Source organism: Mastigoproctus giganteus, chromosome 1 (genome assembly GCF_048544385.1).
Source record: "Mastigoproctus giganteus isolate SK-2022 chromosome 1, ASM4854438v1, whole genome shotgun sequence".
NCBI lineage: Eukaryota > Metazoa > Arthropoda > Arachnida > Uropygi > Thelyphonidae > Mastigoproctus > Mastigoproctus giganteus.
In genome coordinates this window covers 178,499,111-178,522,353 of record NC_143575.1, presented here as the reverse complement: position 1 = coordinate 178,522,353, position 23,243 = coordinate 178,499,111, and the positions used below count along the sequence as shown (strand labels likewise).

The window sequence follows — 23,243 nt, the reverse complement described above, 5'->3', positions numbered from 1 at the left end:
AATTTCGTGTAGCTTAATGAATAACTCATGAAAAAAATTATACCCCAATGCTGTTCGTGAATATGAAGAATGCGATGTGACCAGGTTACAAAATGAAATTGTAAGTCTTACAAAAACACTTACAAATGAGGGGCTAGCAGAATTAACCTCATCTACCCACAGAAGAAGAAGAAGCTCAAAATTATGATATGCTGGATTCACCAAAGGATAAAGATTTAAGAATTAAAGGAAGCCCTTGAGAAAATTGATCAAGCAGTTGAATATTTTTGTGAGAATGACCCTCTTCATGATCGTGCAGCAAAAGTTAAGTGTGAAGTCAAAGACATAACTAAATGCTACAACACAATTTTATCTGAAAAAATACAGCAAAAAAAACAAACATTGGATTCATTCTTTATTCATAAAACTGAAAAACAGTGCAACTTCAATAAACTTTACTTAACCTTACATTGTTCAACATATGATAATAAAAAATGTCTAATAAAATAATTCTTATTTTTCAGTTCCTTCAATCCATTTTTTGCTTATGTACAAGTACGTAATACATGTCAAATACATGGTCCCCGTTTTAAGTGGAATTTTCTGAAACTAATTATCTTCAGATAATGAGGACCCCTGTATTAGTTTTTGTTCATAAAATTTTTAAAGAATTTACGATGCTCAATTTCTTAAAAAGTCAGGAGAAGTGACTGGATACCTTAATGCATTTATGGCAACAGTCAGAATTTTGTATTTTACATAGAATAATATCATTTCTTGCTAAATTCTGTGCAAATTCCATTTTGTTTAAAAAACAAAATGGAATTTTCATGGAATTTAGTAATTTTTTAAATGAAATTTTGTCAATTTTATAGTTGTTTCCTGTGATCCAACTGAAACCATTCATTTCCTTATTTAAATTAATAACAGGACAATTATTTTTCCTATTTCTTCACACTTCCTTATATAATAAACAAATTTTATTTATTATCTTTTAGATGATAATGATTGCTCTGAATGTGAAAGTGTTCTTCATGAATTAGAGGGCATTGATGATGAAATAGAAGAACTAGATATTCTGTTTGTGAAAATTCAGGACCTCCAATATGCACGCAAATATGGCATGAAAACCTTACCAGCCTTGGCTTATTTCAGAAAAAGATTTCCATCCATATATAGAGGTAATAATATTTATTTTGCTGTTGCAATGTATTTGCATTCAACATTACAAAATGTTGAAGGCTTCAAAACCAACTAGTATTTCCAAACAATTTAAAATAATAAATATTGTACAGCTAATAATAAGAATCCTCTTTTTTCTTTTTATAACTTTCTTGCATTTTAAAGTTCTTTCTAAATAAAGTACTGAATGCAGTGTTCAAAATGTACATTAATTTATTTAAATTGGAAAGGCTGAAAGACATTATTACATACATAGGGGTCAACAGTTTTGTAAATGACAACAATGTACTGTGTTGAATTAGCATAATTTAGCACATATAATATTATAATAGCTAATAAATGTGTTAAACTACATTACAATTCTCTGTGGCAACTTCATATTATAATGACAACAAAAAGTTAATTTACAACTGCTACATTTTTTAATCCAGCAGGAATGCAGCGAAATGGAACTATAGTGCATTGACTAGATACCAAAATGTAGTGACTGTAAATTGTACAATCATTTTTCCTTTTTATTATGGAGAGAATATCCAAAAACTGATGACCCTGAGACTAGTCGGTTTTTCTGATTTTTTGGCAATAAATCTAAAGAAGCATAAATTGTCAATCAAATGTCAAAATCTCTGTCTGTCTGTCTGTCTGTCTGTCTGTCTGTCTGTCCGTCCGTCCGTCCGTGTGCGTGCGTGCGTGCGTGCATGTGTGTGTGTGTGTGTGTGTGTGCAAATAAGAAAGAATTGGCTTGCTTAGTTGGCAACAGTGCCTACTTCTTGGCAGTTTATTTATGCGATTAATTTATTAACATTATTAGATTGATTATTTTATTCTTTTATCCCTATGGCTGTTGGTTATAATTTTGAAATGAAAACCTGCAGTTGAGAAACCCAGACACAAAGAAACTGATGAGCAATTACTGACAAAAAAATTACATTCTATAATGTTCCATAAAAATAAATAAAAAGACAATTCTTCTGGTTATCATTTGTCATATATTATCTACAATCTGTTTATGTTTCTCTTAATTTCAAGCTTCTCATTCCCATATTTTTTTACCAAAATATATCATATGCTTGACATGGCCGAAAGTCCATGCAGGGGGGGGGGTAATACATATATTTTAGTTGACCATGATTCAAGCCCACATTTCTCAACATATTATCTTTGATATTTCTCTATCTTGTAAGCTCCTCTAATCCTACATGGCCATCCCACAGTATAAACAGAAATTTTATTTACTCATTTTATTTATAGAAATAAGTTTTAGTCATACGGGGAAATTGACAGGGAGGTGGCTACTACTAACTGAACGGTCTACTAATGTATTCTGCATATACTTCTTAGATTGAATTACATTGTTCCAGTAGATATGAATAGTTTAACTGTTGATGAACCTGTTCAGCCTACTGACAAACTGAATATGTATTTTGCATCTCATTCACACATGATAACTTGTTTTGGGGATGGGGATTGAGATTACTGAGAGAAAAGTGGAAGAGAAATTGCTGAAGCTAAATGAAAAAAAAAAAAAAAAAACAGGCACCTGGGGATGAAGATTGGATCTGTCTAGTTATATTGAGGGAGGCAGAAAAAGAGCTCAGCAGTTCTTTAGCCATAATTATGAAAGCATCCATGGATTCAGGGGAGAGCCCTATGGACTGAAGATGTGCTAATTTATCCCCAATTCACAAGGGGGGATTAAAGGGTGATATGAATAATTACAGAACTGCTAGCTTGACCAGGGGCATATTCAGGGGGGACAGAGGGAGAATATTCCCCCTTAACCATGCTTATCACTGTGTGCATATAAGTGTCCCTAGGTCTACCTAAAAAAAAAAAAAAAAAAAAAAAATTTAACTGGTCATCAACCCCCCCCCCTACGATGATACCTGACCTGGATGCAATAGTGAACTTGACCTCTGTTCCAGGGAAAATAATGGAGTCACTGATTAAAGAAGTAGTGTAGGGCCATCTAGACAGGAATGCATTTATACTGTAGTCACAGAGTGGATTTTTTAAGGGGCAGTCTTGTCTGACCAATCTGATTGGATTTTATGATACAGTCACAAAGGAACTGGATGAAAAAATAATTTTTATGTTGCATACTTAGATTTCAGAAAAGCTTTTGATACTGTTGCACATAAAAGATTGCTGTACAAATTGAAGCAGTGTGTATTAAATGCAAGTTACGGTTATGGATAAAGGGATGGTTTAGTGGGAGAAGACAGAGAGTGTTATCAATGGGAACTGATCTTCGTAGACTAACATTATTAGTGGAGTTCCCCCAGGGTTCACTGTTGAGCCCATTGTTTTCAATATTTATTAATGTAATCAGTGAAGACCGGGCATAATGTCTTAAGTTTGCAGATAATATAAAGGTTGGCAGGGTAGTTAATGACAGTAATCAAGGTATGCTACTGCAAAATGATCTAGATAAATTAGGCAGAGGGGCTGAGAAATAGCAATTAAAATTTAACAATAAATAAAAGGTACTGTGTATGCATAGCAGTAATCCCAGATTAACATACCAACTGTGTTGCCATACTCAGGTAAGTGGAAAATGAAAAAGACCTGGAAGGGGGAGGGAGTAATTGTTCATTAAGACTGCCAGATCATCTCACAGGGTTTTGTCAGTGATATACAGGAATTTTGCAGGAGGGATAAGGAGGTGATTATCCCAATTTATAACGCAGTGGTCAAGCCACATCTTAATTCCTGCATACAGGTCAGGAGGTCTCATTTCAGGAAGGATGTGGCTCTGCTGGAGCAGGTGTAAAGAAGAGCAAAAAGATTAGTGAAAAGAACAGAAGGGTGCACTTACTAGGAAAGGTTTCAGTTCTGCAAATTACAGCATCTGGAAACCATTCAGTTGTGAGATTTGATTGAAGTGTTTAAGGCTCTGAATGGATTGAGTAAGCACAGTGCCGATGGCATCCTTCTTCTTGCTGAGACTATGCACATGGGGGAAACAAATTCTAATTGAGAAAGAATGGTTGCAAATAGATGTGTGGAAATTTGTTTTCAGCCACAGGTAGCTGATTGTGGGAATAGAATAAAATTCCATCTGTTATTGTGGAAGTGGATAGTTTGAATAAACTCAAGGAAGAACTAGACAAACTACTGGAGTGGTGGATGGACAGGTGTAGAAAGCGTTTTTTTTTTTTTTTTTTTTTTGTGATGCTCTGTAAGTTTGCTTTCTTGTATCATGCTACCAGTACTAATATTGCAACATTAAGTACAGCATATGAAAATAATGAGTTAATTTTATATACTCTCAAAAATGTGTATGTGTGTATAAATTCTTTCCTCCTCCTGGTGATATAAAGTCATGATATAGGTTTATTAATTCCTATATTGTTATTGATTTCAAGGTGATAAGCTACTTTGACTACCAATTTTAAACACACCACCAACCGTTTATGACTGATTGAATAAAATAAAATAAAATAAAATGATAGAAAAGACTGTAAAATAATATTTACAAAAAACTTTTAATAATTTACAAAAAACTAAACTATAACAGAAGTAAAATAAGTAAATAAGTTAAAATGCATTAAAATATAAATATAAAAGCGATAAAAAGACGATAAAAAACACTAGAGCTTTCGGAGGTGTCTTCCTCCTTCCTCAGTAATAGTGAGACTTAAATGACACATCCTTAAATACCAGGTTCACGGCACACGTGGATGATCAGGCGCATACTCAGCATCCCTTTCACTTGTACCAGAACCGGAAGTGGTCTGGACCCGTGGAAAATTAAAACGTTTGTCTCTTGTCAAAACCACCGCCTCAAAAAGGGGGTGAAGCCTAACTCCCCTGTCTCTATTTATACTATTGTTACCAGAGGACCCAATCCACAGACTTTCCAGCCACTTTCGGTCCCAGAATCTATGTGCCCGGTCAAGGATGACAGCGTTGTCGGGGGAGATCTGGTGTTGTTTTTCCCAATAGTGCTCGGCAATGGCGGATTTATTGAGCTCTGCGGTCCGTATCGCTCGTGAATGTTCTCCCAGACGGTCCTTGAGACGCCGTCCTGTCTCCCCCACGTAACATTCCCCACAATCCGGGCATGTGATCTCATACACGACCCCACTACTAGAATCCCTAGTAATGGGGTCTTTGACCTGTGACACTACTGTGTGCAACCTCCGGCCCGGAAGCTGCACACAGCGTGTCTGAAAGTCGCGAAGCATTCTCGCAATGCGATCTGACAGGCCCGGATAGTAGGGAACATACACTGTGGTAAGCGGTACAGGCGGAACTACCCGATTGGGCTCTTCCTCTCTGTTGTATTCATCAATGACCCTCTGGGGGTAACCGCACCTCATAAGATCCGTCGTGATTTGCCTAATTTCCTTCTCCCCCTCCTCAGGGGTACTGCAATGCGTTCTCACCCTACCCAAAAGTGCTCTGGCCACACTATTTTTATGTTGGACAGTCTGTGCCGTCCTATAATGTGTGTACTGGCCCCTACACATTGGTTTCCTATAAACCTTAGTTCTAAGTCTGGGGCCTTCCCTATATACCATTATGTCCAGAAATGGGAGGGTACCATCTATTTCTATCTCCGAGGTAAATTTTATGAAGGGGGAGAAACCATTGAGAAACGAGACCACATCTTCCTCTCTCCCCTTCTTTACAATAGTAAACGTGTCATCAACATATCGTTTCCACTTCCGCATAGGGAACTCCAATCTTGCGAAAACCCTATTCTCAAATTCCTCCATAGCCAGATTTGCAACAATGGCGCTGATTGGAGAACCCATGGCTGTACCGTGAACCTGTTTATACATCACTCCTTGGAAAACCAAGGTTGTACTAGAAAGACATAATTCAACAGCACCACATATATCTTCTATGTTTAGGTGGGATCTGGCACTCAAAGTATTATCCTTTTTGTAAAGCCAACCTTACACATTCTACCCCATGTGCTATGGGGATACAAGTAAATAATGCTATAACATCAAATGACATCATCATCTCGTCCTCCCCTATTTCTTGACTCCTTACAAAGTTCACAAATTCCGCACTGTTTCCAACGACCAACGCGGACCGCCCCACAACCGGGGAAATCAGCTGCGCCAGATATTTTGATAAAGCATACGTAGGGCTACCAATGAAGGAAACTATGGGCCGTAATGGAACATTCTCCTTGTGTGTCTTGGGTAACCCATAAAATCTGGGCAGTCGACACCCTGTTGCGTGCATGGACCAATACTTGTCCTTTGGAATCTTTTCCATTCTTAGCCAGGAAAGTAGCATCTTATTTACATGCTGTTCTAAGCTAGCCAAGGGGTTTCTCTGAACAATCTTATAAGTACCATTATCACCTAATAAGTCTAACGCTTTCTTTCGGTAATCTTCTTTGTTTAATACCACAGTTGATCTGCCTTTATCTGCTGGTAGGATTATAATATCTTCGTCCCGTTTAAGTTCTTCTAGTGCTTTCTTCTGTTTCGGGGTAAGATTTGGAGCAATCGTTTTTGCTTGGCCCAGGGTGGCGACAGCTTTAACACGAATTTGATTAGCAATATGTTCAGGTAACTTACTAATTGCCCTCTCAATACCTATAGATGCTTCGGTAATTGGAGGTTTAGAGGGTAGCAATGCAAACTTAGGTCCAAGAGCCAAAAGTCTCTCTTGTTCTTGGGTTAACGATTTGCCACTTAAATTTTGAATAAAGTTGGAATGGTCGCTACCCCTAAATACAGTGGACTGCTCCTCTAATAACGTGTGAAACTTCCTAATATGTCTCTGTTTATAAGAATAGGTAATCCTATTCGTCCTCTCCAGAACTAACCTCTTCACACCTATCAGGTGTAGGGGGGGCAATCTACTACTAATATCACCTAATGCTACATCAATCAATCTCCTATTATGTCTCAAGTCATCATGAAGTTTCTGAATCCACGTATTCAAAACCTTCTTTTGATACCATGTGATAATCCTGGACAAACGGGCATCTTTAAATGGTGTCTTGAACCTAAATCCATGTGGCATAAGATTATGATCCCTGCAACGGTAGGCAAACCTTAAGTGCTGTTGCTGTTTGGACTCAGCTACGCTATATCTCTGGAACCTTCGGATGTGCCGCAAAACTGTATGGCCATAAACATTAACTATATCTGCAATAAGGCCTCTGAGGTTGGGATAATCCATACTACCAATTTTAAACACACCACCAACCGTTTATGACTGATTGAATAAAATAAAATAAAATAAAATGATAGAAAAGACTGTAAAATAATATTTACAAAAAACTTTTAATAATTTACAAAAAACTAAACTATAACAGAAGTAAAATAAGTAAATAAGTTAAAATGCATTAAAATATAAATATAAAAGCGATAAAAAGATGATAAAAAACACTAGAGCTTTCGGAGGTGTCTTCCTCCTTCCTCAGTAATAGTGAGACTTAAATGACACATCCTTAATCGGGTAGTTCCGCCTGTACCGCTTACCACAGTGTATGTTCCCTACTATCCGGGCCTGTCAGATCGCATTGCGAGAATGCTTCGCGACTTTCAGACACGCTGTGTGCAGCTTCCGGGCCGGAGGTTGCACACAGTAGTGTCACAGGTCAAAGACCCCATTACTAGGGATTCTAGTAGTGGGGTCGTGTATGAGATCACATGCCCGGATTGTGGGGAATGTTACGTGGGGGAGACAGGACGGCGTCTCAAGGACCGTCTGGGAGAACATTCACGAGCGATACGGACCGCAGAGCTCAATAAATCCGCCATTGCCGAGCACTATTGGGAAAAACAACACCAGATCTCCCCCGACAACGCTGTCATCCTTGACCGGGCACATAGATTCTGGGACCGAAAGTGGCTGGAAAGTCTGTGGATTGGGTCCTCTGGTAACAATAGTATAAATAGAGACAGGGGAGTTAGGCTTCACCCCCTTTTTGAGGCGGTGGTTTTGACAAGAGACAAACGTTTTAATTTTCCACGGGTCCAGACCACTTCCGGTTCTGGTACAAGTGAAAGGGATGCTGAGTATGCGCCTGGTCATCCACGTGTGCCGTGAACCTGGTATTTAAGGATGTGTCATTTAAGTCTCACTATTACTGAGGAAGGAGGAAGACACCTCCGAAAGCTCTAGTGTTTTTTATCGTCTTTTTATCGCTTTTATATTTATATTTTAATGCATTTTAACTTATTTACTTATTTTACTTCTGTTATAGTTTAGTTTTTTGTAAATTATTAAAAGTTTTTTGTAAATATTATTTTACAGTCTTTTCTATCATTTTATTTTATTTTATTTTATTCAATCAGTCATAAACGGTTGGTGGTGTGTTTAAAATTGGTAGTATGGATTATCCCAACCTCAGAGGCCTTATTGCAGATATAGCTACTTTGAGTTGGGCTGCCAATGGTGTGCAACATTTATTTATAAATAAAAACATTTGTTATACTTGTGTAATAATGTACAGGCTCTAGAAATAGATTTGGGAATTATGGCTTGCTTCTTTACTATTATGTTCCATATATGAATGAGCACATTTTACATTTGGCAGCCAGAAGATCCTGTTGTGAATTTATAAGGCCATAACTCTTAGTTATGTCACTTAAAGGATACTGGCTGCTAAACAGAATGCATTCATTTTTACATTGAATATATTAGTGAAAAAGCAACTGCTGAATTTTCATTTGGTGGAGAAGCAGCTGTCAAAATTTTGTAAGTTCAATATTATTCAACTTTAACATAACATAATTAGAAGAGTGTTTGCCATCCAACAGAACAACTCAGATAAGTTTTATGCTACCTTAGGTGGCAGGAGGGCCTGTCAGTCTTAAAAATGTTTAAGATGTTCTACACATTGTGAAATGTTTGACTCAGGAGGTGGAGGGCAACCTAGCTGCCAAAACTGCTACCGATCCTATAGACCAATCCTTCACTACACCTGCATCTGACTATAAGTACATTATAAATAAACGATGCCTTGAACAATGGCAACATATCTGGTAGAATCAAGTCAATAATAAGCTACTTGGCATAAAAAAAGATCTAAAACCATAGAGATCTAGCATACATGAGAACCAACATGAAGAAGTCGTATTAGCCCGATTAAGGATAAGCCACACGCACCTGACACATCTTTATTTGCTTGCAGCCACTGACCCACCACTGTGTACAAACTGCAACACTCAGCTCACTGTCCACCATCTACTTATTGATTGTCCCAAGTACAGTACTGAGCGACAAGCTATGTTTATCTCATTTCCCACGAGGAACACCTCTCTCAGCATTTCTGACCTACTAGCAGACACACCACATGTGACCAAAATTTTTGATTTCCTCAAACAGATAAAACTGTACAACACAATATAAACTTGAATAACATCTATACAGATAGAACTATGTATTTAATATCACCATAGTTAGGCGCGTTATGGCCTTTGCTGTCTTTGCACCGTAAAGCCCTTAAACAACAACAGGAGGTGGAGCTATAGTGCTTAAAACTGTAAGTTGGTTTAATGTGCTTATTTATTTTCTATTAATTATATTAAATTATGCTAATTCAATGTAGTGCAATGATGTCATTTCCAAAATACATCCATTTAGTAATTGAACTAGTGAAATGCTTCTGCATCTTACTGATATTTCTGTTTTACCTTTTTCGTTTGAATTTTGTAACTGTTTTATTAATTTTAAAATAAACTTTAAAATGCTTATGTTCAGCAACTGTGTCTTAAGATATCTTTTTTGAATCTTTTTTTTGTGTAATGAACACTTGTACATATACAAGAGAGTTGATGAAAAAAAGTAGTAAAGGAACAGCTTTTTTTTTATTTCAATAATTAGATAACAAAATAATTTTAAATAATTAGCTAAGAAAATATATAATGCATCTTTGCATTATATATATTTTTTTAGGTCTGGGCTTATAGTATGCTTACTTTATAAATCAATTATCCATGAGTTAACCAGAAATTACTTATAATTTTTATCTTTTTGATGTAGGAATTTATTCAGTTATGGCTTTTGCATGTCAAAATTGAATGACTAGCTAACAGATGCATACTTTTCTTCTGATTTTCAAAGCTCTTTTCTAACTGCTACTATTATTAAATGTGTGTACAATTACTTGGCAGCACTTATTTGAATATTTTTAGAATTCTTAAATAAATGGACACGTTATTTGAAATGACTTTCAAAATGTATTTAGCTTCTCTTGTTATGATGTCCTACTTTCCCCATTTTCAGACCTACATTCCAAAAAAAAGTAGTAGAAATGTGCACTATAACTTGCATGTTTTCATATAACAGTCAGAATAGATTACATAAAGGATATAATAATCACTACTTTCCCCATTTTCAGACTTATTTTTATCAATATGTATTGTGGTATGATTGGTAAATAATGTATTAAAATTCATAAAAGTCATTGAATAAATTTTATTGAAATAAAATATATGTGAGCAGCATTGTTTCATTTTAAAAGAATAACATTTTAATCAGAGGAAGTGTGTGTGTGTGTGTGTGTGTGTGTGTGTGTGTGTGTGTGTGTGTGTGTGTGTGTGTGTGTGTGTGTGTGTGTGTGTGTGTGTGTGTGTGTTGGGGGAGCTTCTTGTAATGGGCTTATTTTTAATAAATAAATAAAGTCTAGCTTTCTTTTTTATATTCTAAAATAACTCTGTAATCACTAATCAGATTACCCAATTTTCTTTTGAATGTGTGGGCTTCTTTTATTGTCTGGATCATGTAAAAAGCCATTTTCACCAAAACTATTTTTTTTTTTGTGTGAAACACTGTCATCCTTTTTTTTTTTTCTCTCACTCATTGTGTACAGCAACGTTCTCAACTGGTGTGCTGCGAGATAAATTAAAAAATTAAATGGACAAATTTTTAAATTTGTGAGAAAAATAACAAAAACGTACTCCTATGTGCTATCACCTGTTTGTCAGGAGTTAATACCAGTCAGATATAATAGAGACGTTATTATATGAAGATGGAATTTATCTTCTGTGCATGGTCCCAACATAAGTCTGGGGAATTCCCACTAGAATGACCCTTTAGTGGCATGGTTATGATTTGTTTATAACCTCCTTGTAGCTGTCACCTTACTTTCAACTTGCTTTTCCGTAATTCCTCAGCATTGGAAGGAATTAGCGATCAGGGCAGAAATTTCATAGAGAGAGAGAGTGTGGCACCCTTGATGGGAATACCTGAACTTTTTTATTTCTATTAGATGAATTGGCCAATAGGCATAAGTTGCTACATAGAACTCTCACTCAGACAGCTAGCACCATGAGAAGGCCAATTCGCCTAATAGAAATAAAAAAATTTCAGACAGTTTTGCTATGTGATTGGCAGAGATATAATCAGTGTTGTGAGTACATCCATACAATTACATAAAGCATTTTAGCAGTCTGTTTTTTTTTTTTTTTTTTGTTTAATTTAATTGTTACTTTTTCATGCTTAAGTAGTCACCCTAAAAGTAAAATGGAAAATTTTATCAAGAGTCATGAAGAAGAATGCTGCAACAAGGATTATATTGGGTGGCTGACAAGTGATAAAAGCCAGCTTGGAACACACAAAACGAAGAGGTGCAAATTTATCTGAAAGTATATTGAAATTTATTTAAGTTTCTGATTTTCTTCATGCAAAGAGGACTGTCCTCTACTTTTGTGTGTTGTTGTTTGTGGTGAAAAATTTTCTAGTGATGCATGTTTTCTAGCAAATTGATGAGAAATTCAATCACTAATCATGCAAATCTTGTGGATATAGATTTGAACTATTTCAAAAGATTACCTGAACAGCAAAAAAAACAGGCATTCTATTTTGAGAAAAGAATACGATTTCTGAAAAAGCTCAATTGCTTCTTAACAAATAAAGAAATCATTACCATTGCAGAAGAAACTGTACATCATATCTGAGTTCCTTATTTGCCAACTTGTTTGATTTTCAGAACATTGGTGAGAACATTGCTACTGGCTATAGACACAAGATAGCAGTTGACCAGCATGACTTCTTGGTACAGCATGTGGGAGAGGCAGTTGTAAATGTGTTAGAGACACCATTAAATTGTGGAATGCTAATCCCTTTAGCTCTTATTCATTCTTTCTACAGCAGCAGCTTGTTCTATTGCCTAAAGGCCAGAGGTGCAAACATTGTAAACCCAGGTCTCTCGAAATCCGTTCGTTATATGGAAATTTTATTCATTCTACTGAAACTGTTTTAATTGGATCACCCACGAAGTTGAGAATCTATATAAGCTGATACCCAAAAACTAACATTTAGTTAAATTTAGCAGTTGATGTGTAAAGTTAACGTGTGATATGTATTTTTAAAAAATCATATAGAAATGTACGCAAATTGCAGACCTGGTAAAACAAATTACCATTCACACAAAACCGGTGATGAGTTTATAAATTTAATGGCAAATAAAAAAAAAAAGAATCTTTATTATCTGAAGTAAAACAAGCTGCGTACTTTTCAATGGTTATCGACTTTACATCCAACATAAGTTGCATTGATCAGTTAGGGCTAATAATCAGGTATGTTTCAAAAGATGGTAAAATTAAAGAAAGAAATTTCCGTGGAATATCACAATGCAGAGTATCTTGAAAAAATCATTCCAGTCAAGTTATCCATAGATATCAAAAGATGCAGAGGCCAAACTTATGATAATACTGCCAATATGGCTGGGAAATATTCGCTCTATTAAAAACAATTAGGAACAAAGTATTGGAGAGACTAAATGCTACTAGCAAATTCCATCAGGACCTAAAATAAATTTACTAAAAAGTGCAGATCTTTTAAATTTTAGATGTTAGAAATAATTTTAAATAGTTGAAGATGAAGCTAAATTATTAACTGTCGATACTTAATATAGAGATGAACCAAACCGAATAAAAATAAATAAAATTATGTACAATGAAATATGAGACAATGATGTCATTTTAACTGGCAGAAAATTATTCATTGTTAACATGCTAATGTTATTTGTGATATGCTTATTGCTGAATTAAATTGCCAATCTGAAGTATACACTGAGAGATTAAATATGTTTAGTGTTTTTAAAGGACACTATGGAGGAAAATGAGTTTGATTTGTGTATTGACATATTAAAAGAAAATGTTTCAAATGTTGAAACTATTCTGAATATATTTCTTACAATGCCTGTGCAAATGCAAGTGGCGAATGGTCTTTTTCAGCACTAAAAAGAACAAAAAACTATTTACGAAATAATTTAATGCAGGACAAAATGTCCAGTTTATCATAATTATTTATTGAGTCCAAGGTAATGAACTCTGTAAATTATGATGACATAATTAATAAATTTGCAAAATTAAGAGCAAAGAAAAAAACATTTTAACTGAATGTTAGATTCCGGTGAAATTTAAAAAACTCCTGTCTGCATATGAATTGCAGATAGTCTGGAATTTTATAAGACTGGACAGATATATTAAATATTCTTATGTTCTTAATTCTTATTTAATAATTTGTTAATATTTGATACCATACCGGTATTTGTTAAACCATTATTCCGGTATTCTGTTAAACTCTTGCATTTTATATAATACTTGCTTATAATTATGTTATATAAATAAATTATTTTGGCATTACAAAATTTTTATTGTCATACTTTATCAATAAGAAAGTTCAGGGGCCTCAAAATAATTTTTACCTCAGGCCTTGAAACACGTTAGCATGACCCTGAATGTGCACATTCCACAGTGCCCATGCTTAACCTTCCATCATTTGGCCCTCAGTTTAACAGAGACACTCATGTGGATCTGTGTGATACTGCATTTTGCTTAAATAAAAAAATAAAAATTTTGCTTTTTTACTGAATTGAAATTGGTGATCTATTATAATTTTATAAAGTCTAAAAAATTTCCTCGTAAGTAAAAATTATTGAACAAAAATAAACAAGATAAACCAATAATAAAGTTTTTATCTTGTTTTTTAGAATTTTCAAGGTCACTCATCCCTCGGATTAAAATCCAGATGCTTGCATGGCATCCTGTATTTTTGTCAGCTGTTAACATTTATCCAGTGAAACTAAAACTCTACAGCAAGGTTAGACATCTGTTGGCAATGTCTCACAGATGTTGCATGAGAATGGGAATTTCCTAGAAGAAAGATACTTTTTGGTCACCCGGCATTTGTTAAATGCCAAACAAAAAATGAAAGTCTCAATTTATAGCATATTGAGATGAAAACAGAAAATACTGTATAATCATCTAGAGAATATTGGTGGGGAAAAGTACATGGGATGGTTGGATGTCATTTACAAAATTAAAAAAATAAAAAAAATACAATACAGAAAAATTTTTAAAAATTCAGTCTGTCAGATGCCATACTAGCAAAGATTAATAAATACATATAGGGCAAGTTGCTGCTATGGTTAAGGGATGGCTGAGTGGGGGAAGACGGAGAGTGGTAATCAGCGGGCATCGTTCTTCATGGACTAATGTTAGCAGTGGAGTCCCCCGGAGTTCAGTGTTAAGCTCGTTGTTTTCTTTATTTATCAGTGATATTGATGAAGGCATATCAGACTTAATGTCCAAGTTTGCAGATGATACAAAGGTTGGCAAGGTGATTAATAATAGCATGCTACTGCAACAGGATCTAGAAAGTTAGGCAGATGGGCTGAGAAATGGCAATTGAAGTTTAACATTTATAAATGCAAAGTACTACATATGAGTAGCAATAACACCAGAGTAGTAGTGGTGACAAATGATCCAGGAAAGGAAGTTTATAAAGCATCAGCCAAAGCGCATGCTTGCGCACACACACACTTCAACCATCCCTAGTTTTCCTTGAATTATTCAAACCATCCACTCCCAAAACAACAGATGGAAGCCTTTCCAACAATCAACAACTCTCTGGCTGAAAGCAATACTCTAAATGCAGCCTACCATGGCCTTCTAGTAAAGGATAATCACCTCCCTATCAGCAAAGTTTCTGTATATCATTGACAAGACTCCGTGAGCTTTCCTGGTAGCATGTCTGCACTGTTCAGAGAATTTCATATCTGATTACACAATTATCCCCTGGTATTTTTCATTTTCTACTACCCTAAGTCTACACAGTTGATAAGTTACTCTGAGATTACTCCTTCCCACATGCAATACCTTGCATTTGTTAAAATTAAACTTCAACTGCCATTTCTCAGCCCATTGACCCAATTTTCCCAGATATTGTGCAGTAGTTCACTGTGATTACTGCCATTAACCACCCTGCCAACCTTTGTATAATCTGCAAAACTTGACATTAAGCCTGATATCATTAAGACATTAAGCCTTCATCATTAATAAATATTGAAAACAACAACGGGTCCAGAACTGAACCCTGGGAAACTCCACTGATAACCACTCTGTCTTCTTCCACTTAACCATACCTTTATCCATAGCATTAGCTTTCTCTTAATGCCACATGGCTCCAGTTTATATAGTAGTCTTTTATGTGCAACAGTATCAAAAGTCTTCCTGAAATCCAAGTATATGACATAAAAATTATTTTTTGCATTCAGTTCCTTGGTCACTGCATCATAGTAACCTATCAGCTTGGTTAGACAAGACTACCCCTTAACAAATCCATGCTGTGACTGTGGTATAATTGTATGCCTGTCCAAATAGTCCTGCATTACTTCTTTAACCCAATGATGCCATTATTTTCCCTGGAACAGATGTTAAGCTGACAGATCTGTAATTACCCGTGTCATCTTTGGTCCCCATTTATGAATTGGGGGTACATTTTCACATCACCATTCCATATGAACCTCTCCTAAAACCAAAGATGCACTCATAATTTGGCTAAGGCTTTGCTCACCTGCTTTGCTGCCTCCATTAATATGGTTGGATACATCCCATCGACCCCAGGTGCCTATTAGCATTAGTAGAGGCATATAATGCAAGAAAGCAAGCTTATGCAGCATCAGCCAAAAAAAAACCACTCCCATTTCACCCCTCCGTTCATTTATTTAGGCTATCAACTTCCACAACAAGGGATGGAATTCTGTTCCACCAACCAACTACCCACTGGCTAAAGGCAAATTTCCACACATCTGTCCTTCATCTGTCTTTCCTCAATTTGAATTTATGTCCTCTCAGGTGATTATTCTGAGCAAGAGGAAGAATCCCATCAGCATTGAGCATGCTCAAACCATTCAAGGCCTAGTGCCTAGTCTCCAGACACTGTAATTTGCAAAACTTAAGCTTTTCTTTGTAAGAGCAACCCTTTGTTCCCTTCACTAATCTTGTTGCCCTTCTCTGTACTCATTCCAGCAGCTCTACATCCTTCTTGAAATGAGGCCTCCAGACCTGTATACAGTACCCAGGTGTGGCCTGACCATTGCCTTATACAAGGGAATAATCATTTCCTTGGTGAGGGGAATGAAGGGATCCTCTTACTGAGAGAGGCTTAAGTTCTGCAAATTGCAGTGGCTGGAGACTAGGCACCTGCACGGTGATCTGATTGAGGTGTATAAAGCCTTGAATGGGTTGAGCACGCTGAATTCTGATGGGATCCTTCCACTTGTTCAGATTACGAACCTAAGGGGGCACAAATTCAAATTAAGAAAAGACAGATGTAGAATAGATGTGCAGAAATTTGCCTTTAGCCAGTGGGTGGTTAATTGCTGGAACAAACTTCCATCTGTCATTGTGGAAGTTGACAGGTTAAATAAATTTAAGGAGGAACTGGACAGGCATTTGGAGGGAATGGTGTGATACAAAAATATATATATATTTTTTTTTTTTTTTTGGCTGATGCTGCATAAGCACATACACTTGCTTTCTTGCATCACATGCCACTACTACTACTACTAATCCCTGCTAGAAAAATTCTTGTATATCATTGACAAGACACCATGAGCTACTCTTTCAGCCCGTAGTACCACAGAGTTGATACGTTACTCCGGGGTTACTGTTTCCCATATGTAGTACTTTACATTTGTGAATCTTAAACTTCATTTGCCACCTCTCAGCCCATCTGCTCAATCTTTCCAGATCCTGTTGCAGCAGCATAGTCAATAGTATCCTTAACAACCCTGCCAACCTTTGTATCGTGTGCAAACTTGGACTTTAAGCTGGATATACTATCATCAGTATCATTCATAAATACATAAAACAACAATGGACCCAACACTGAACCCTGAGGGACTCCACTAATAACATTAGTCCACAATGAGCAGTGTCCATTGATTACCACTCTCTGTCTTCTTCCCCTCAACCATCTCTTTATCCATAGCCGCAATTTTCCTCCAATGCCACACTGCTCCAATTTGTGCAGCAGTCTTCCATGTGCAACAGTATCAAAAGCTTTTTTTATGTTCAGCTTAAACAATATCTCTTCCACTTTCCTTTCAGTTATCACAAAGTCATTTAGCTCCCTGTTGGAGTTTGATAAACTTCTGACATCCCCTCCTGTAAATAATTCCTCATGTGTGAATGTAGATGAAAAATATCTATTCAGTTTATCAGAAACCTGAGCTTGGTCATCAAGAGTTAATCCATTGACAGCAAGTGGCCCAATGTGATTCAACCCCTCACTTTTTCTGTTAATATAAGCATAGAAGTGTTTGCTGCTTTTCTTGGCATTCTTCTCCGGGGACTTCTTATAATCTGCCTTATCTTGCCTAACCTCCTTTGTGACTTGATTACAGACTAATTTATATCTACCATAGGCTTCTGTATTACCTGATAATTTATCCCGTCCAATTTTTCGCTGAAATGTGTCTCAGTAGTTCATATGACATCCATTTAAGTCACCCATGTTGACTGGATGTACTACCCTTAAATTTAATATGCTTCTTAACTAAGAGCATAACTCCTCGACTCGTTCTGCCCTTGTATATATAGGGTGTCTCAAAAATATTGGTACAAACGTTTAAGGGAGGTAGGTAACATCTAGAGGAATGTGAATCACATAGGAACCCATAACTGGAAACGTCACCGTAAGTCAGTACACGGCGCTGTTAATCAGTTCACGAGAGGAAAAATTTCTGGTTTACTCATTCAAACAGTAGTCGCCGCACAAAGAGCATGCATCGATATACGAACTGTGAGCTGGCAGACATACACCTAGTGTATGGATTAGCAGAGGACAATGGACGAGCCGCTCAACGAATGTATGTAGAACGCTTCCCAGACAGACATGTACCGGACCACCGTTTGTTTGCGAGTGTGCATCAAAATTTGTGCGATTATGGGTCATTTAGAGGTAACAGGAGTAGTGTGGGCAGACCACATTCGACGCAAACTCCCGCCATGGAAGAAAGTGTGTTGAATGCCGTCCAGAATAATCCTACTACCAGCACACGTGCCGTTGCCTCTGCCTTAGGAGTGTCTCGTTGCAGTGTACAGCTTGTCTGGCACGACGATTCCTTACACCCCTTTCATCTCCAAAGGGTTCAGTTACTGCTCCCCCAAGATCATCCTGCACATGTGTCTTTTGCGCAGTGGTTTCTCCAAGAAAGTGTTAGAGACTTAATTTTCCAGCCTATGTTTTGTTCACGGATGAGGCTTATTTCACTTGGGAAGGCTTATTCAATCAGCACAATGCTCATGTGTGGGCTCACGACAACCCATATGGTGTGTGCCCCAGTGCGGCTCAACATCGCTTCGCAATAAATGTGTGGCCAGGTATGGTCAGTGACTGCTTAGTTGGCCCATACCTGTTACCATCCCGCATGAACTCTGCTAAATATTGGATCTTTCTTGAACAAGTTCTACCAGGATTACTTGACGATGTTCCAGCAAATGTGAGACACAGCATTTGGTTTCAACATGACGGGGGCGTCTGCCCATTATGGAAGGTGTGTTCATGACCATTTGAACAGGCGTTTTGGGCGTCGATGGATTGGCCGGGGTGGACCCGTTGCCTGGCCCCCGCGCTCACCTGATTTATCGAGCCTTGATTTCTTTCTGTGGGGAGCCCTCAAATTTATTGTGTATGAATTGCCTGTGAAGACGGAAATGGATCTCGTGGCGAGACTCGTCTGCGCTGCTGCTACTGTCAAAGAAACTCCAGGTTTGTTCGACCGTGTCCACCAATCCATGCTGCATCGGTGTCACGCATGCATCGCATCTCATGGTGGAATCTTTGAGCATCTGTTGTAACATTATGAAATGCATCCATCTCGTACTCCATTGTTAATATTATGTCAAATAAATGTTTGCCACTAATTACTGTCTTGTGTCATCTCTGCTACTACTTTCCCGTGACGTTTCCGGTTATGGGTTCCTATGCGCATTCACATTCCTTTAGATGTTACCTACCTCCCCTAAATGTTTGTACCAATATTTTTGAGACACCCTGTATATTGTATTTCCCATATGTAAATTTAGCATCACTTATGTCTGAGTGACACCATGTCTCCACTATCCCTATAATGTCTTCATTTGATGACTTAATCAGTACTTCAAATACATGAAATTTATTTACAATGTTCCTAGCATTAGTGTACATGCACATGTTCACTTACATGTCCATATAGATGCTAGTGTAATCTATGATGACCAACAGCTTGTTTTCCAGGCTGATGCATTTTCCAATAGAAGCAGTGAAAAAAATCACCCCTGTCTGCAGCTCTAGTTAATCAGTTAGTCTGTGTATCCCCCCCCAAAGCTAGCAGTTTTCCGACCCATCTATCACTGCCTCGATAGCATCATGAAATATTCTTGCTCCCCTTCTATTTAAGTGCATCCCATCCCTGTGAAAACAATCTCTCCTGTTAACAAGCACAGACCATGTTTGGAAAAAGTCTACCCTATGAGCCTTGCACATTCTCTCCAGATCCAAATTGATTTACAAGGCTCTCAACATGTACTTCTTCCTATCGTATCTGGGCAGAATTGCTGACACTTTCAAACTCAATCCAACTCGCAACTTTTTCCCAACATTGCCCTGTACTTGCTAAGTAATTCCTAAAATCTCCTCCACCTAATATTATTAGTGCCCGTGTGTACAACAGTATCACCTTTGTGCCCTTAAAAGATGATATCTGCTCTGCAACGTCTTGTACTTTTGCTCTTGACAGACATACTCTGGTCCTATTCCGTCTCTCCTTCTTGTACAACATATTTCCTATTTTCCCTGACAATGGAGTCACTGACAATAATCACCTCCTTTTTGGGACTAGTGCATTCTGCCTTGGAGATTGCTGTTCTGCTTCCTGATGTGAGCTCTGGCATTGAGTTGGGCAGCTGAGAGCTTGATGGGCCTTCAAACTCTCATTTTCCTGCTCTTCAAACTCTCATAAACACCCATCAGTGTGAATAAATTAGGCGATAGCTCAGCTATCGCGTAATTTATTCACACTCTCTGCACCAAACCCACACGAAGACATCCCCCTTGGCTGCTTCATGTCTTGTTCCAGAAAGATCAGTAAATATTGCACAAGTTGCACATTTTGTTAGGCTGTAATTTGTAGGAGAATTGCCTCCTTTAGTTCTCCCCCGAGTCACAGCATTACTGCTACTTTGTGCCTTGCTTTGCTGCTCTGGGGAATGATTTCTGTTTTGATACAATTTAATTGATCAACAATGAAAATTAATCAGTTAATTGACAATACTACACTAAGCTAATAGATTACTAAATGCAGTGATACATATTCCACCATTAAGTACAAGATGTATGTTGTGCTATACTGTTACTATCACAGTTTTCAATTAACTAACAAAAAAAAAAGGTAAACCACAGCCATTATCGAACAACTGCAGGATGGAAGCCTCCTCAGCGATTCATGTTGAGGAAAAATGGACCATAATCTGCCACACTGGTCCAGTGCAGATTAGCAGATCGACCGTATTTATCACTCAGGGGCTTTGAACCCTGGTCTACTCAAAGAGCATGTGCTACTGCACTCCCGCTCCTGACCATTCGGCTACAGAGGCCTGTTTAATTAACTATGTCTTTACTAAGAAGTAAAATTCCTTAGATAAAACAAAAAAAGACTATATGCTTAACAAGTGATTAGGACTTTCGAGTGACTTATCACAATTAGACCCTATTATTCCACTGAACTAGTTACGATATTCACTCCAAAACAGCGATACTATACTGGTACAAATAATACATCATAATCTACACAATCACTATCTAAATTTAAATATAAGCTAACAAAAATGTCTAAGGCTATTAACACAATTTAATATGTTAATTAATCAAAAATACGGTAAAAATTTCCAAATAACTTATCCATTCCCACGAGCTCAAAATTCTTTGACTTCATGCCAGTACTTCCATAGCCAAAACGCAAGTAACATAATGTACCAACTGTGTGGTACTACACTTGGGGTAGTGAAAAATGAAAAAGACCTGAAGGTAATTGTGCGGTCAATTATGAAGTTCTCTGAGCAATGTGGATAGGCTGCCAGTACAGCTCATGGGGTTTTGTCAATGATATATAGGAATTTTGCTAGCAGAGATAAGGAGGTGATTATCATCCCATTGTATAAGGCAATGGTCAAGCCACGTCTTGAGTACTGCATACAGTTCTGGAGGCCTCATTTTAGGAAGGATGTGGAGCTGCTGGAATGAGCACAGAGAAGGACATGAGACTGGTAAGCAGAACAAAGGGGTGCTCTTAAAAAGAAAGGCTTCAGTTTTGCAAATTGCAGTGTCTAGATACTAGGCACCTGTGAGGTGATCTGATTGAGGTGTTTAAGACTTAATTCTATCACACTGAGCAAGCTCATTGCTGATGGGATTCTTCCTCTTGCTCATATAACACACACGTGAGGGGACACAAATTCAAATTGAGGAAGATTGGTTGCAGAATGAATGTGCAGAAATTTGCCTTTAGCCAGTGGGTGGTTGCTTTCTGGAACGAACTTCCATCTGTGGTTGTGGAAGTTGATAGTTTAAATAAATTCAAAGAAGAACTAGACAAAATTGGAGGGAATGAATAGGTGAAATAGGTGTTTTTTTTTTTTTTTTTTGGCTAATGCTGTATAAGCTTGCTTTCTTGCATCATTTGACATTGCTAATGTTAATGCTAATAATTGTAATACATTACAGACTACAGTGACTTTTCTGACCTCTTACTGAGAGAAATAACTTGATATATTAGATTAAATTGAACAGTTGTATTATAGAATAAAATTAAAAAGGTTAATAAGAATATTACATTAAACAATGTTTAGTGGTTACCTGGTCTTGAATCATTGTCAGCACTAATGTGTGCTGACAATGATTCAAAACCAGCACTAATCTGTATACTACTGCACTCCCATATTGATATCTCAACTTTGTCAGACTAGATATTGGCTGGTATGTGGTCTAAAGCATTTTAGCCATACTATTTGGGACATGATTATAGGGGGGAGGGGGAAGGGAGAAAGAGTTTGGGTTTGTTAAAGAAAAATCATGTAACTGAACTATTTTAAATGTTATGTAGATGATCATAGAAGTAATCTTTCCTCCATTTTAATAACCAACAGTGACCAATGTACATCTTCTAGAAATGCTTTAGATCCTTATCAGGGAGTGGGATTAGATCCTTCTCCATTCACCATCAAAATATAGTTGATTACAAAGAGTTCTTCCCAAAAAATTAGTAAAACTACATTAAAATCATAATTTTTAAAAAATTCTGCAAATTTTTCTGCTTGTTTTCATTAAAATATTGCCCAGGTGTGCTAGCCTTATTCTGTCAATTTGATCATTTCACCACGCTTGTGTAAGGTGAAGCTAATTAACAATTTTCTTCATAAGATGCCAAAAAAAAACAATTTAAAATTTCAAATGACATATATGTGGAAATTTTCCATGTACAGTCAGTCCTCGTATAGCACGTGTTTACACTACACAAATTCGATCATACACGATTTATAAATAGGGGAACGATATCGTATATAACACGAACGAAATTCGCTTATGCACGATTCGCCTTTGTGTTTACAAGAAATGGCAGTCGAATGCGGAATCACCCCAACTGAAAGCAACACAATAGGAATGAAGAAAAGATTCTGAAAATGTATTTGTTTTTTATATCAGTGAAGGGGAAACACATTTCACCATAATAACGTAAAAACCAACACAATTCCAGAAATCGGTATAATCACAAATGCAATTAGATCGAGTTTACTACCAGTTTATAACAGATTCCACTAGCAGAAACG

General features: G+C 37.0%; 1 protein-coding gene across 1 annotated transcript in view; it reads left to right on the top strand.

Moving 5' to 3' along the window:
• Positions 1–23,243, top strand: part of LOC150091328 (uncharacterized) — a 693,262-nt gene that overhangs the window by 651,914 nt on the left and 18,105 nt on the right. Inside the window, exon 32 of the mRNA XM_090375165.1 lies at positions 978–1,160. Within this exon, the coding sequence (XP_090231291.1) occupies positions 978–1,160 (183 nt within the window). The remainder of the gene's footprint in view (positions 1–977; positions 1,161–23,243) is intronic.